This window comes from Pantherophis guttatus, chromosome 2, assembly GCF_059756535.1.
Source record: "Pantherophis guttatus breed Tessera chromosome 2, ASM5975653v1, whole genome shotgun sequence".
In the NCBI taxonomy this organism is placed as follows: domain Eukaryota; kingdom Metazoa; phylum Chordata; class Lepidosauria; order Squamata; family Colubridae; genus Pantherophis; species Pantherophis guttatus.
Window position 1 is genome coordinate 57,297,092 of NC_142064.1, and position 12,123 is coordinate 57,309,214.

Below are 12,123 nucleotides of genomic sequence, written 5' to 3' on the forward strand. Positions count from 1 at the left end.
AGGAATTTGTCTACAGTGCAGCAGCTCTCAGTGTACATGTAAAGCAACAGAATAATGATATTACAGGAATATGGGTAATTTGGTGCTTATAAAATCGTATTTAAACTTTTAAAACCCAAAATATTAATATTTCCTTTTACTGCTATTTCTGAAGTTCTTTTATATATTCTAATATATAAAAGGATCATGCAAAAGGATCATATCCCACCACATTTTTTAGAGTTTTGTTTTAGATTATAAACAGCAAAATAGATGCTAAGGCTCATGTGCTTTTCACAAGTGGTACGTGATCTTTTGGTATTGCTGAAAAATCTTTTTTCTATAGTTAGACCACTATTTATTTTAATGGATTTCTAGTTGTTCTGAAAAAGAAAGAGAATGAGTTTTATGATTATATTCAGTGTTAGTGGCTTCCATTAGTCCCATAGCACTTACTTAGTACTATTATGGAATACCATGACTGAATACTCTATCAAATCATCAAATAAAAATAGCACATATCACTAAAGCAAACTAAAATAATTAAATGGCAATTAGGATTAAAATACATGTATGCCTTATACTTATTTTGTAGATCTTTTCATCACAAAATATAGTATAGTGTAGTATAGTACAGCATAGTATAGTACAGTACAGTATACTACAGTATTGTAGAATAGCATAGCATAGCATAGCATAGCACAGCATAGTATAATGTAACATAACATAACATAAAGAGTTCCCCAACCTTTCCAGTTTTGTGGCCCAGAGGGGGTGGGGGGAGAGGGAATGGGTCTGTGCGGATGGCGGGTATGCGTGCAGCTCCATTTGCGCAAGTGGTGGACATGTGTACCCACCACTCACACTAACGGAGCATGAATGCATGCATTTGCTTTCTGCTCGTGCAAGTGGGGATGCGCACTTGCGCACTCGCCCACCACTTCCACAGCTCAATTCTGAATGGCTGAAGGTCTGGTAGCCCAGGAGTTGGGGAACCCTGTAGTGTAGTGTAGTCTAGTGTAGTGTATTGTAGCGTAGCATAGTATATAAATATGTATATATAAAATTGTTGTACCCCAATTGTAAGAATTTTCAGTCCAACATATGTGGAAAATTTGAAGCTGGAAAAAAACTGCACAAAAACTCCATCACTCACCCATACAGTTTTTCATCATCATAAATCCACTTTCATAGCCCTCAAAGCATTCACACTCAAAGCTTCCTGGAGTGTTGACACAAGTGCCACTTCCACAAAGATCAGGTGAGATACGGCATTCATCAATATCTAGTTCCAGAATAAAAAAGGAAACAATATGTTGTTAACACAAGCATCAAATAAATTAGTTCTCCAAAGAACAGAGACAAGAATACAGTTCAAATGCAGAGGCACCAGGATCCTTACAATTATTGAAACCGATTGGAAGAATGATGACTGAAACAAGATGATGATATTTATATAATGAAAGGATGCACTGCTATAACTAGTAATTTCTACAATAATTGACAATCCATCATTCTTTAGCCCTTCTCATTCTTCTCAAATTTCTCCCTCTTTCTACTGGAATTATTTTAAGAAAATGACCTCTTCTTATAAGGTGGATAGAAGTTAGCCTTACTGGGTTCCTAGGATACTGTCTGCACTGTGGAAAATAATACCACACATATCCCAAGAATATATATCATGGAGAGTGCAGTATGGGTGGTCTTGATCTATGTTATGCCGTCCACCTTCATAATTAAAGATTATATTCTGAAACTGGAAGCAGATAACATGAACTGGTGTTCATTCTGGAGGCTCTGTTAATGTTAATCAACATTTGAATTTACAGTAACCACAACCAGAATTATGATTTGATTTTATGTTGATACTCATAAACTTTTTGGTACTTTCTATCATATCTGTAATATGCATTTTAATTTTATAACTTGCTCTGTATGGATGGGTGCATGTACGGATTGATAGACAGACATATAGATAGATACTGCCAGGAGGAAAACCAAAGACCTGATTGATTGATTGATTGATTGATATTGAAATGCACCTCTTTCACATTGCTCTGAGATGTCCAGAACAGTTGACTGGCAAGTATGGCAACCAATAAGCCTTCTCTTCCAGCATTTTCTTTTCTGCTTCAAACTGCAGAAAAAAATAGCAGAAAGCTTGCTCACCCTTATTAATGAATGTATAGGAGGGCAGGCACATAGTTACTTCTCAAATTGGCTGGATTGGAAAGAAAATGAGACAAGCCAATCAAAATTCTAAGACTGAAGGAAGGTTTCAAGTACATTCTTGTATATTCTTCGCTATCTAGCAGCAGAATAGGAAGAAAATTTTAACTTATGCATGGTTCTGACACAAAAAAGAGCAGAAGGCCTCCCAGGAACAGCATACAAAGCTTCTTTCTGACTTACTCAGTTGACATTCTAATCTCTCACTACACATTATGAGAAAAAAGAAAAGAAGGTAAATGTGATAGCGTGAGTATAAACTTATGTGGGGCTCTATTTTTTTTTTTTATTTAACTTGACTGGGAAATTGGCCTTGCTCCCCTAATGAGAGAATTGACCTTTCTTCTAGTGCTGAGGTGACTCTATGTCAGAGGAAAAGGAAATTCTCCTGATACATGATAGGCGTAAGAATTCAGGGTAACATTTTCTTTCCAAACATTAAGTTAAGTTTGGCAAGAACATTTTTATGAATGCAATCTTTATAAAAACAAGGAAAACAATCATTATATAAACAAGGAAATAACTGCTACAGCAGCATTAATACCAAGAAACCTTGATTTACATGTCTTGCCACACACATTTTACATTACTCTGGTGATTTAATTTCTACCATTCCAGAACAAACTTCTTTTCACTTTAAATGTACAGCCACCCACAAACAACTACGGCATTCTTCACAGATGTATAAAGTCACTAACTAAATCTCAGATTTTTTAGATGATAAAGAATTATTTTTCCTTTCAGAATAATGTTGGACAGTGATTTATTTAGAAAGATTGAAACCATATTTAAACAAACTTAGCCAGCTGATGATAATTTAAATAACCTGCCTTTTCTCTTGACTCCCTGAAAGTTTTCCAATTTTTTTACATTACTATTGTTATTTTAAATACAGTAGTACAACTGCATCATAAGAAATCTTTCCAAGCTCTACTGTCAACAAGATTCTTACTTATGCTTTTCTCCTTACAGTAAAAAAGATGAGATCTGTACAGGTAGTCCTCAACTTACGACGACAACTGAGCCGAAAATTTCTGTTGCTAAGTGAAAATTTTGTTAAATGAGTTTTGCGCCATTTTACAACTTTTCTTGCCATATTTCTTAAGTGAATCACTGCAGTTGTTAAATTAATAACACAATTGTTAAGTGAATCTGGTTTCCCCACTGACTTTGCTTGTTAGAAGGTCGCAAAAGGGGATGACATTACTTCAGGACCCTACAACCGTCATAAATGTGAGTCAGTTGTCAAACATCCAAATGTAAATCACCTGACCATGGGGATGCTGAAACAGTCGTAAGTGTGAAAAATGATCATAAATCACTTTTTCCAGTGCTGTTGTAACTTTGAATGGTCACTAAATGAACTGTTCTAAGTTAAGGACTACCTGTATTTTTAAAAAGACACACCAAGTATATTAGTGACAGAATTTTGGACCTAGGACTACAGTGCAAAATGGGCTTAGCATTTTTAAACTGTGGCATTGTGTATTAAAATAGATCGAGATAAATATTTTCTATAGGCATGCTTCAGATTAGCATAATCTATCAAAAGAACTATTAGCATAATCTATCAAAAGAACTGGAGAAAAAATGGTTTCTTCTGTATGTTCTCTCATTAATAGTTCAAGATCAAAGAATTAACAATGCCTGCAGACAGAAGACAGAACAAGAAGGTCCCAGGGCTGGGGGCTAGCAACTATTGGGACGTAAAACTTGCTGTACCACTAAGGCTGAAATGATTTGGAAGAAATTCTTTTCTGCTTTTCATTAAAGCACCCCGACTTTCCCACTTTTACAGCAATATGCTCTCATAAGAGTCATGAAAAGTTAGCCTGCTTTAATGAACAGCAAATAGGTTGTTTACATGAGAGGTCCAAAACACTTCTGAATCATTTCCAAAGCATGCACAACCTTATTTACAAACATCTAATTCCCACATTGTAGATCTTAAACACCAGTCGGCAGGCTATTGCATAAATATTTTTCAAAATATTTCTAAAACGAAAAGTATACAAAAATTTGCTAGTTTTGGTAGAAAAATGGAGGGTGGAACAAAACTACTCAAATCTTTACTATTTGGTTATTTAACCATTCAAAATGACATACCATCTAAATTTAGATTGCAGGAATGTTGAGAAAAACAATGTTTTAGTTTTCTAATGAACATCAGAGGTTGAAATCAATACTTTTCAAGCTTTACTTATTGCAAGATTGATACACATGTTCAGTAGTGAGAATCTAATGACAGCAATAGGAGTTTCTCAACTGATAAAGCAGTGAAAGGCAATCCTTTGTATGGAATCCCACCTCAAATTTACCTGTACAGTTTCTCTCTTCCATATCAAGTGCAAATCCATTATTGCATCTACATTTGAAGCTTCCAATTGTATTTCTACATTTGCCATTTGTGCACATGCCAGAGAACATTTTACATTCATTTATATCTGCAACCAGAAAATAAATGCATACTTTATGGGTTCAAGAGGTTATTTATCAGATAGAAAAATGTACTCATACAACCTTAAAAACATCATAAAGCACAGGAATACATTTGGACAATGATTATAAATATGTGATAAATGGTTTTAATGCTTCTATTCATTTGGATGCCTTATACTTATTTTGTAGATCTTTCCATCACAAAATAATTCTCCAAAGAAAATTCAGACCACTATGAATTTGTATGAAATCATATTTTCTCAAAGTGCATAGTAAACTCTTTCATTTTTGCTTTAATATGATGAGCAAGAAAGATATCATTGTCTGTAATTAGGAATTGTGCTTCTTTGTGGCTGGCAGTTAATAACATGTCACTTAGATTAAATAAGAAAAGATACAGATTTATTTGATGTAGGCAATTAAATCATTAAATTACCAAGCAAGTTTGTGAAGTTATAATTAAAGTAATAATAACATCATGTATACAGAAGGGATGTTCTTGTACAACAAACCATTTCTCAAAATATTGCCTAGAAAACTGCCCATGCTTGTCAACATAGTTAGCAGGAGTTAAGGATTAGTAAAACGCAAAAACAAACAAACAAAATCCTAAGGAATGGCAACTTGGTTTAATGATTAAAGCACTGGACTTGAGTGAAGAGACTTCAATTCTAACGCTGCTTTAGGTACAGAATCCAAATGAGTGATTTTGACCTCTCAGCTGTAGGAAGAAAGCATTGGCAAAGAATGTCTGAAAATGCTGCCTGGAAAAGAATAAAGGACAAAGGGATAGATTAAGGTTGCATGGCCAAATCTTGCGTTTCTGAGAGGGCCCCTTGATTAGTCAGACAGTAGTCTGGGAATTATAAATGTGTATTACCAAATAATTTCACTCCTTCACAGAAAATTAGGCTCAATAATTCAGTTGATTGTATAAATAAATATTATTGTATTTATGGTTATATTTGATTCAAAAACCCAGGGATAAAAATACTGAACTGAACAAAATCTCTTGGGCTGCAATTCAATACATAAAGACTTGGATAAGTGCTACTGAGTGCCATGTATAGGACTGCATAACACTTGCATATTTCAAACTTTTAAAAGAACCTTTTGTCATCCTGGATACAGTGGTAAGATGTACTTTCCACACTCTCCTTTCAATTATACAATGGTAAAACTAGACCTTACAAGGCAGAGTATTTAGTAGTTTCCTGACATCTGTAACAAAAAACATCTGTTAGGAATGCTAAGCAAAAGAGCTGCTTAAATGTTTCTTCTCTAACCATTTTCCCAGTCAAAAGCACTTTTCTCAGCTATTTCTCATTTGAGAGACAAAATATATGGTTTTGGAATATGATTTTGAGTGGAAAATATCTCTAGGGGAAAGAACTTTCATTCCTCACCAAATTCACAATCCTTTGTAGCTGCTTCAAAAGAAAAGAAAAAAAAATGCTTATTTGTTTTTGCTTGAATAATTGCCTCATATACTGTATATAATATTTCATGTTTTGGAGAAGATCTTCCAAGTACAGCAAAGGAGGGAAGAGCCTTATGTAGATTGTTTCAACAATTGTGTATTTCATATGAGGATTTCATTTTTCTTATCAAAAGTTATCTGTTAAAATTGTACAGGTAGACTTTGACTTACGACCATAACTGAGTGCAAAATTTCTGTTGTTAAGTGAGACATTTGTTAAGTGAGTTTTGCCCCATTTCATGACATTTCTTGCCATAGTTGTTAAATGAATCATTGCAGTTGTTAAGTTAATATCCTGGTTGTAAAGTGAATCTGGCTTTCCCATTGACTTTGCTTGTCAGAAGGTCGCAAGAGGGGATCACATGACCCCAGGACATTGCAATCATCATAAACATAAGTCAGCTGCCAAGCATCTGAATTTTGATCACGTGACCATGGCGATGTTGTAATGGTCATAAGTGTGAAAAATGGTCATAAGTCAATTTTTTCAGTGTCATTGTAACTCTGAACGGTCACTAAACGAACTGTTGTAAGTCGAGGTCTACCTGTAGTTGCTTGATTATGAGTCCTTGTAATGGAACTAAAAATATATATATTAATGAAGCACATAAGGTTTGTCTGAAATATTATTCTTTACCTTTGTAAAATGGCCTTCCAGTTAAAATATCCCCACGGTTGGAGAAGCCTGGACCTCTGGGGCATAAGTCTTCATATTCTTTTGTGCCTGGCTTGGGGCATTCCTCGCAGTCTGAACCCCAAGCAGCACCTATAGCACAGCAACACGTGTCCATGCGGAATTTCCCAGGTACAGGTTGAACACAGTCATCTTCATCCCATCTCAGGTAACACTGTTCCATTCGGATATCTACATGTGTCGTTAAAAACAATATCACATATGTAAGTGTTTCTGCTGCATTTATTTGTATATGCTGTAAGCCAGGGGTCCCCCTGCCCCAGTACTGGACTGTGGCCCTTTGGAAATATTAAAACTATATTCAAATGTGTTGATTAGTTTACTGCCAGTTAAAAGTAAGAGAATCAGCATGTGCATTCACATAACGGATATATGTGATGCTCATTATGTGAGCAGATATGAAAATTAATATGAAAGATAAATACAAAAGATTCCCCTTTGTACTTAAGTCAAATATAATAAATATTAATTATAATTAATTCAAATTAAATAAGAATTCAAAAGAACACTATTTCTTCCACATCCTTGAAAGTCTTTCTTATGGATTAAAAATAGTAATACATTACAGGAGATTGTCTTCTAAAAGAAAAAAGTCTTCCCAATATCATAGAATTTACTACAAAGCAGCATATACACAAGAGGGCAGAAGGATGAAAACAGCATGATAGATTTATGTTGTAAATTTTTGTATATGCATTATAATATTGCACGCATGTACCAAAGGAACAGAACCTGCAATTGTAACACCACCATGTTGCTTTCTTCATCCTGACAAAACTCCTGCAGAGGTCTATCTTTTTAGAAGTAATTTTAAATGTAATGTCTATTCTGAATACATTTTTATACTATAACAGAGTTAGGAAAGTTATATATGTTATTTTGTGGTGAGAGAGGCATAGCCCTGTTTTTAATTTTATCGCAATTTAGTTGTTTTGTAAAATTAATTCAATATGTTTACAGATGCATTACAAAATGCTGGCATCTAACAAGTACAAATATAATGTGAAATTCTAAGAAGTGGGTGGAAAGTACATCTGCAAATGAACCAATTAAAACAAAACAGAGGCTATTGCATTATATATTTTTTCCTGAGCATTTCGGTCATTGTGTGATATTGAGATGTCTTAGGTGGAAACAACTTCCATTTAATTAACAGACGTCCTTTTCAATAAGTATGATTAGTATATCCCAAAGGTGCTTTTTTCAAGAGGCAACTGGACTTTCTGGTTTTTCTTTGAAGTAGTTTTGCTTCTCATCCAAGATAGAAGCTTCTTCAGCTCTGACTGGATAGTGGAGAATGGAAGGATTTATACTCCTTGCAGACAGCTGATCATTTGCATTCTTTTAGTGGGTCATTTTTTTAAAATTGGATTTATATGCCACCCTTCTCCGGAGACTCAGGGCGGCTTACAATGCGTTAAGCAATAGCCTTCATACTTTTGTATATTTATACAAAGTCAGTTTATTGCCCCCACAATCTGGGTCCTCATTTTACCTATCTTAGAAAGGATGGAAAGCTGAGTCAACCTTGAGCCTGGTGAGATTTAAACTTACAGTAATTGCAGACAGCTTGATGTTAGTAACAGTGCTTTAGTCTGCTGCACCACCAGGCGCCTATTTAAGGTCATTAAGGTCACCTGGAAGTTTATCTGTGTCATCAGGGTCACCTGAGTGGTGCAAAGGGGTGTGGAGCCTCCTTGGAAGTGTTGAAAGGACTATGTTGTAGACTGGAGATAAATATTCATATTCATAGTCATAGTCATAGTCATATTCCTCTTCCTCTGTTGAGAGAGGACTGTACAATTTTGACATAGATGGCTTCTTTAACCCCTCTTTCAAACCCGTTGTCCTCTCTGTCCAAAATGTGGAGTTTGCTGTCTTCGAAAGAGTGGCCTGTAAAATCCTTCCATTCCCCACCACACAGTCAGAGCTGAAGAAGCTTCTTGGATGAGAAGCAAGATGTCTTCAAAGAAAAACCAGAAAGTCCAGTTGCCCCTTGAAAAAAAGCACCTTTGGGACAACATGACCTGGATGACTGAGGATCTCCACAGACATTTATGATCAATATAGTTGCATGTGTGTGGGTGTGCATAATTCTAGCATGTAATTCTTGTATTTAGCCTCTCTGAATCTGAAGTTAAACCTGAACAAGTGCACAATAAATGCAAAAAATACCTGCTCTATATCATTTTTCTTCAGTTAACAAAGATGTCTAAGATTCTGAGACTTGCAGATATATAGCATTTGGATGATAACAGACTAGAAAAGGCCAATGTGTGTGAGTGATAAAAGCTGAGGATCTCTTTCACTGTGTAACTTGTAGTGGCTTATATAAATAGATAAAAGCTTAAGAGAAATATCTTGAATACTCACCTAAACACACCCTGCCTGTTCCATCCAATGTCAAACCGCTGGGACACTCACAATGAAAAGAGCCTCTGCTGTTGATGCACCGCCCATTGGGACACACCCCCGGAAAAACTTCACACTCATTTACATCTGATATATACATAAAAGCAAGTTGACAATCTATTCTTATAGGCATACTGTATATCAGAAATATGAAATAGTATATTTCTTACAAATAAGTTACATTTTCTTTATACAGCTATATTTTTGAAGTAAGAAAATGCTAGTACAAATAAGGCTACAATGCTATGTTCACCTTTTTTTGAGTAAGCTCTACTGAGCAGTGAAACTTTATTTTGAATATTTAGGTGTAAAACTGCACAGTCAAAATTGAACTGATTTATTTTTTAAAAATGAGAGGTGATAGTGAAGATATCTGTTGAGATAAAGGCTAGAACTTTGTTGGATTCATAGTTTTTTGTTTTGTAGACAACAGCTGAAATCAGGATTCAAAATGGATTTTTCATATAATTTTTGAACTGTAAAGAATTTGGTTACATACACTTAGGAAATATTTCTTAATCCAAAGAATAGGTAGCTAAAGTAGTTTTTAAAATGTCAGTCATTTAAAAGATTTGGTCCCCCACTGGAAAAAAAGGTCTGGACAGCTGATCAAAAAGTAAAAGCCTTGGATAGGGGATCCTTTTGATCAGCTTTGGCTAGTGGGTCCCTTGTGGCTCCTTCTATAGCCAAGAAACTTCTGCAACAGTGACTTTTCACCTTACATCTTAATATTAGAAGGAAAAAAAAAGATCATTCAGAAACTACAAATAATACAGAAGGTAGTTGCTCACATGCTGACAGGTGACAGTTGCTTTAGCTGATTAACCCCAGTTCTGTGGGTACAGCAGAATTCTGAGGGCAATTCAAAGTGGTAGGGTAGCACTATAAAGCCTTAATTCCTTGTTACTGTTGGAACCATCTCTTCTGAATAGAACAATTCTCTGCAATTCTTTAAGTGATGCTTCAGGATCTGTCCTTATAAGGAATATGGAGGTCCTGAGCCAAACTTCGTTGCTCCTCTATCGCTATGGAACAGTTCGCCCAAAAGTACAAATAACATCTATCCCACTGAACTTTCAGAAAGTGGTTCTGTTTAACTGAATGTTAAGAAAAAGAGCCTTGGTGGCGCAGCAGACTAAAGTGCTGTTAAGTAGCTCCAGCTGCCTGCAATTACTGCAAGTTCAAATCTCATCAGGCTCAAGGTTGACTCAGCCTTCCATCCTTTTGAGGTAGGTAAAATGAGGACCCGGATTGTGGGGGCAATAAACTGACTTTGTATAAAAAAGAACATCGCTTGGGGGGGCTGAAAGCCCTACTAAGCAGGTATATACAAAAGTATGAAAGCTATTGCTTAACCCATTATAAGCCGCCTTGAGTCTCCAGAGAAGGGCAGCATATAAATCAAACCAATAAATAAATAAATAAATGTTTACAGCTGCCTTAGACTAGTTTTGGAGAACATTTTCACATTTATATTTATTTAACTAGCTGGTTTAATCATTTGATTTAGTTTCTTTATTGTATGGTTTAATGTTTTTAGTACTTAAAGACTTGGGATAGAATAGTATACAATTTCTTCAATAAACAAACACTTAACTAAATAAATGCATTTGATGTAATGGTATTATTGCCTTAAATCCTTCCACCTCTTCCAAAAGAAAGAGCTTTCTATCATGAAAACAATTAAGAGGGAAAATAAGCTTTATTACTTCCAAAAGTAAGCTGGAAGAAAACAGTACTATGGACTTCCATACCGCTAACAAGAAAACTGCATGGGTGTGCTTGAATAAGCCACCATGACTTATTTAGTATAGCAGTAGAATGTAGCCAACCATGGTTGATCTCAGAAATTAAGCAGGATTCGATCTGGTCCATAATTAAGTGGGATACAACCAAGAAATATCATAGCTCTAGGCTACACTGGAAAGTTGGAGAATATTCCCAAAATATTTCTGTTCTATTGCCGGAAAATAACTGTAACCTGAAGGAGTTGAAATCAACCCAAAAGAAAGTTTACAACAGTATTATTCTAATATAAAAGATAGTGTTCATTGGAGAACAATAAGTAGATTTCAACAGCAATATGGATCGTATAAGATACTTTCATTTTATTTTGTTAATTAAAATAATTCAAATAGTTAACAAGCTTACCTTCACAAGAAACACCTTTGACTCTTGCAAATCCTCTAGGGCATGCAGTATCTGTAAGAGAAAAGAAGAAACATTTGGAAAAATACACACACACATACACAAAATCACCCAACTTAGTTTAGAATAGGATAAACCACCGTTTTAAAAAGGGAAACATTTATTACCAGCTATATTAAAGAAATATATACTTAGAGAATGATTGTTGGAGTAGTAGAAAATAAGACCAATACTGCAAATCCCACTACCCCAATAACAAAATATTACATGCTTTATGAAATAAAGATAGATTAATAAATCCATGTCAGATTTACATGTATTTACTCATTATCCCATTTCTCCCATTTCAAAAGAAAAACTGGAAGTATATTCAGTATTTTCTCCTAAATACATACATTTTATACAATTTTATCAAAGACAGACTTTTATAAGTATGGGTGTTCGTAAATGCATACCTGTACATATCCAGATTAGGTAAGACTTCACATTCAAAGAGAAACAATATTTATTAAATTTATAAATATATAACATAGAAATATAAAAATATCATCTAGACTACAGCACATGGCTGATATGCAGCATATGTCAATAATTCCTTAAAGCAGCTGCAACTTTTATCAGGATCAAATCCTAGGAAGATGTTTTTGATTTATGGAATTATTGACAAATGCCATTTTCCCTTTGAATGCAAAATTCTGTATACATACAAACACACACAAACACACAAGCTCTGGCAATGGTC

At 34.9% G+C, this 12,123-nt stretch overlaps 1 protein-coding gene across 2 annotated transcripts in view; it reads right to left on the reverse strand.

The window, feature by feature from the left end:
* Window positions 1–12,123, reverse strand: part of FBN2 (fibrillin 2) — a 125,622-nt gene that overhangs the window by 49,021 nt on the left and 64,478 nt on the right. For both annotated transcript variants that reach the window (XM_034410004.3, XM_087886020.1), the window contains exons 22-26: window positions 11,385–11,435; window positions 9,195–9,320; window positions 6,765–6,992; window positions 4,527–4,652; window positions 1,136–1,264 (exon numbers count right to left, since the gene is read on the reverse strand). In XM_034410004.3, the coding sequence (XP_034265895.2) occupies window positions 1,136–1,264; window positions 4,527–4,652; window positions 6,765–6,992; window positions 9,195–9,320; window positions 11,385–11,435 (660 nt within the window). The remainder of the gene's footprint in view (window positions 1–1,135; window positions 1,265–4,526; window positions 4,653–6,764; window positions 6,993–9,194; window positions 9,321–11,384; window positions 11,436–12,123) is intronic.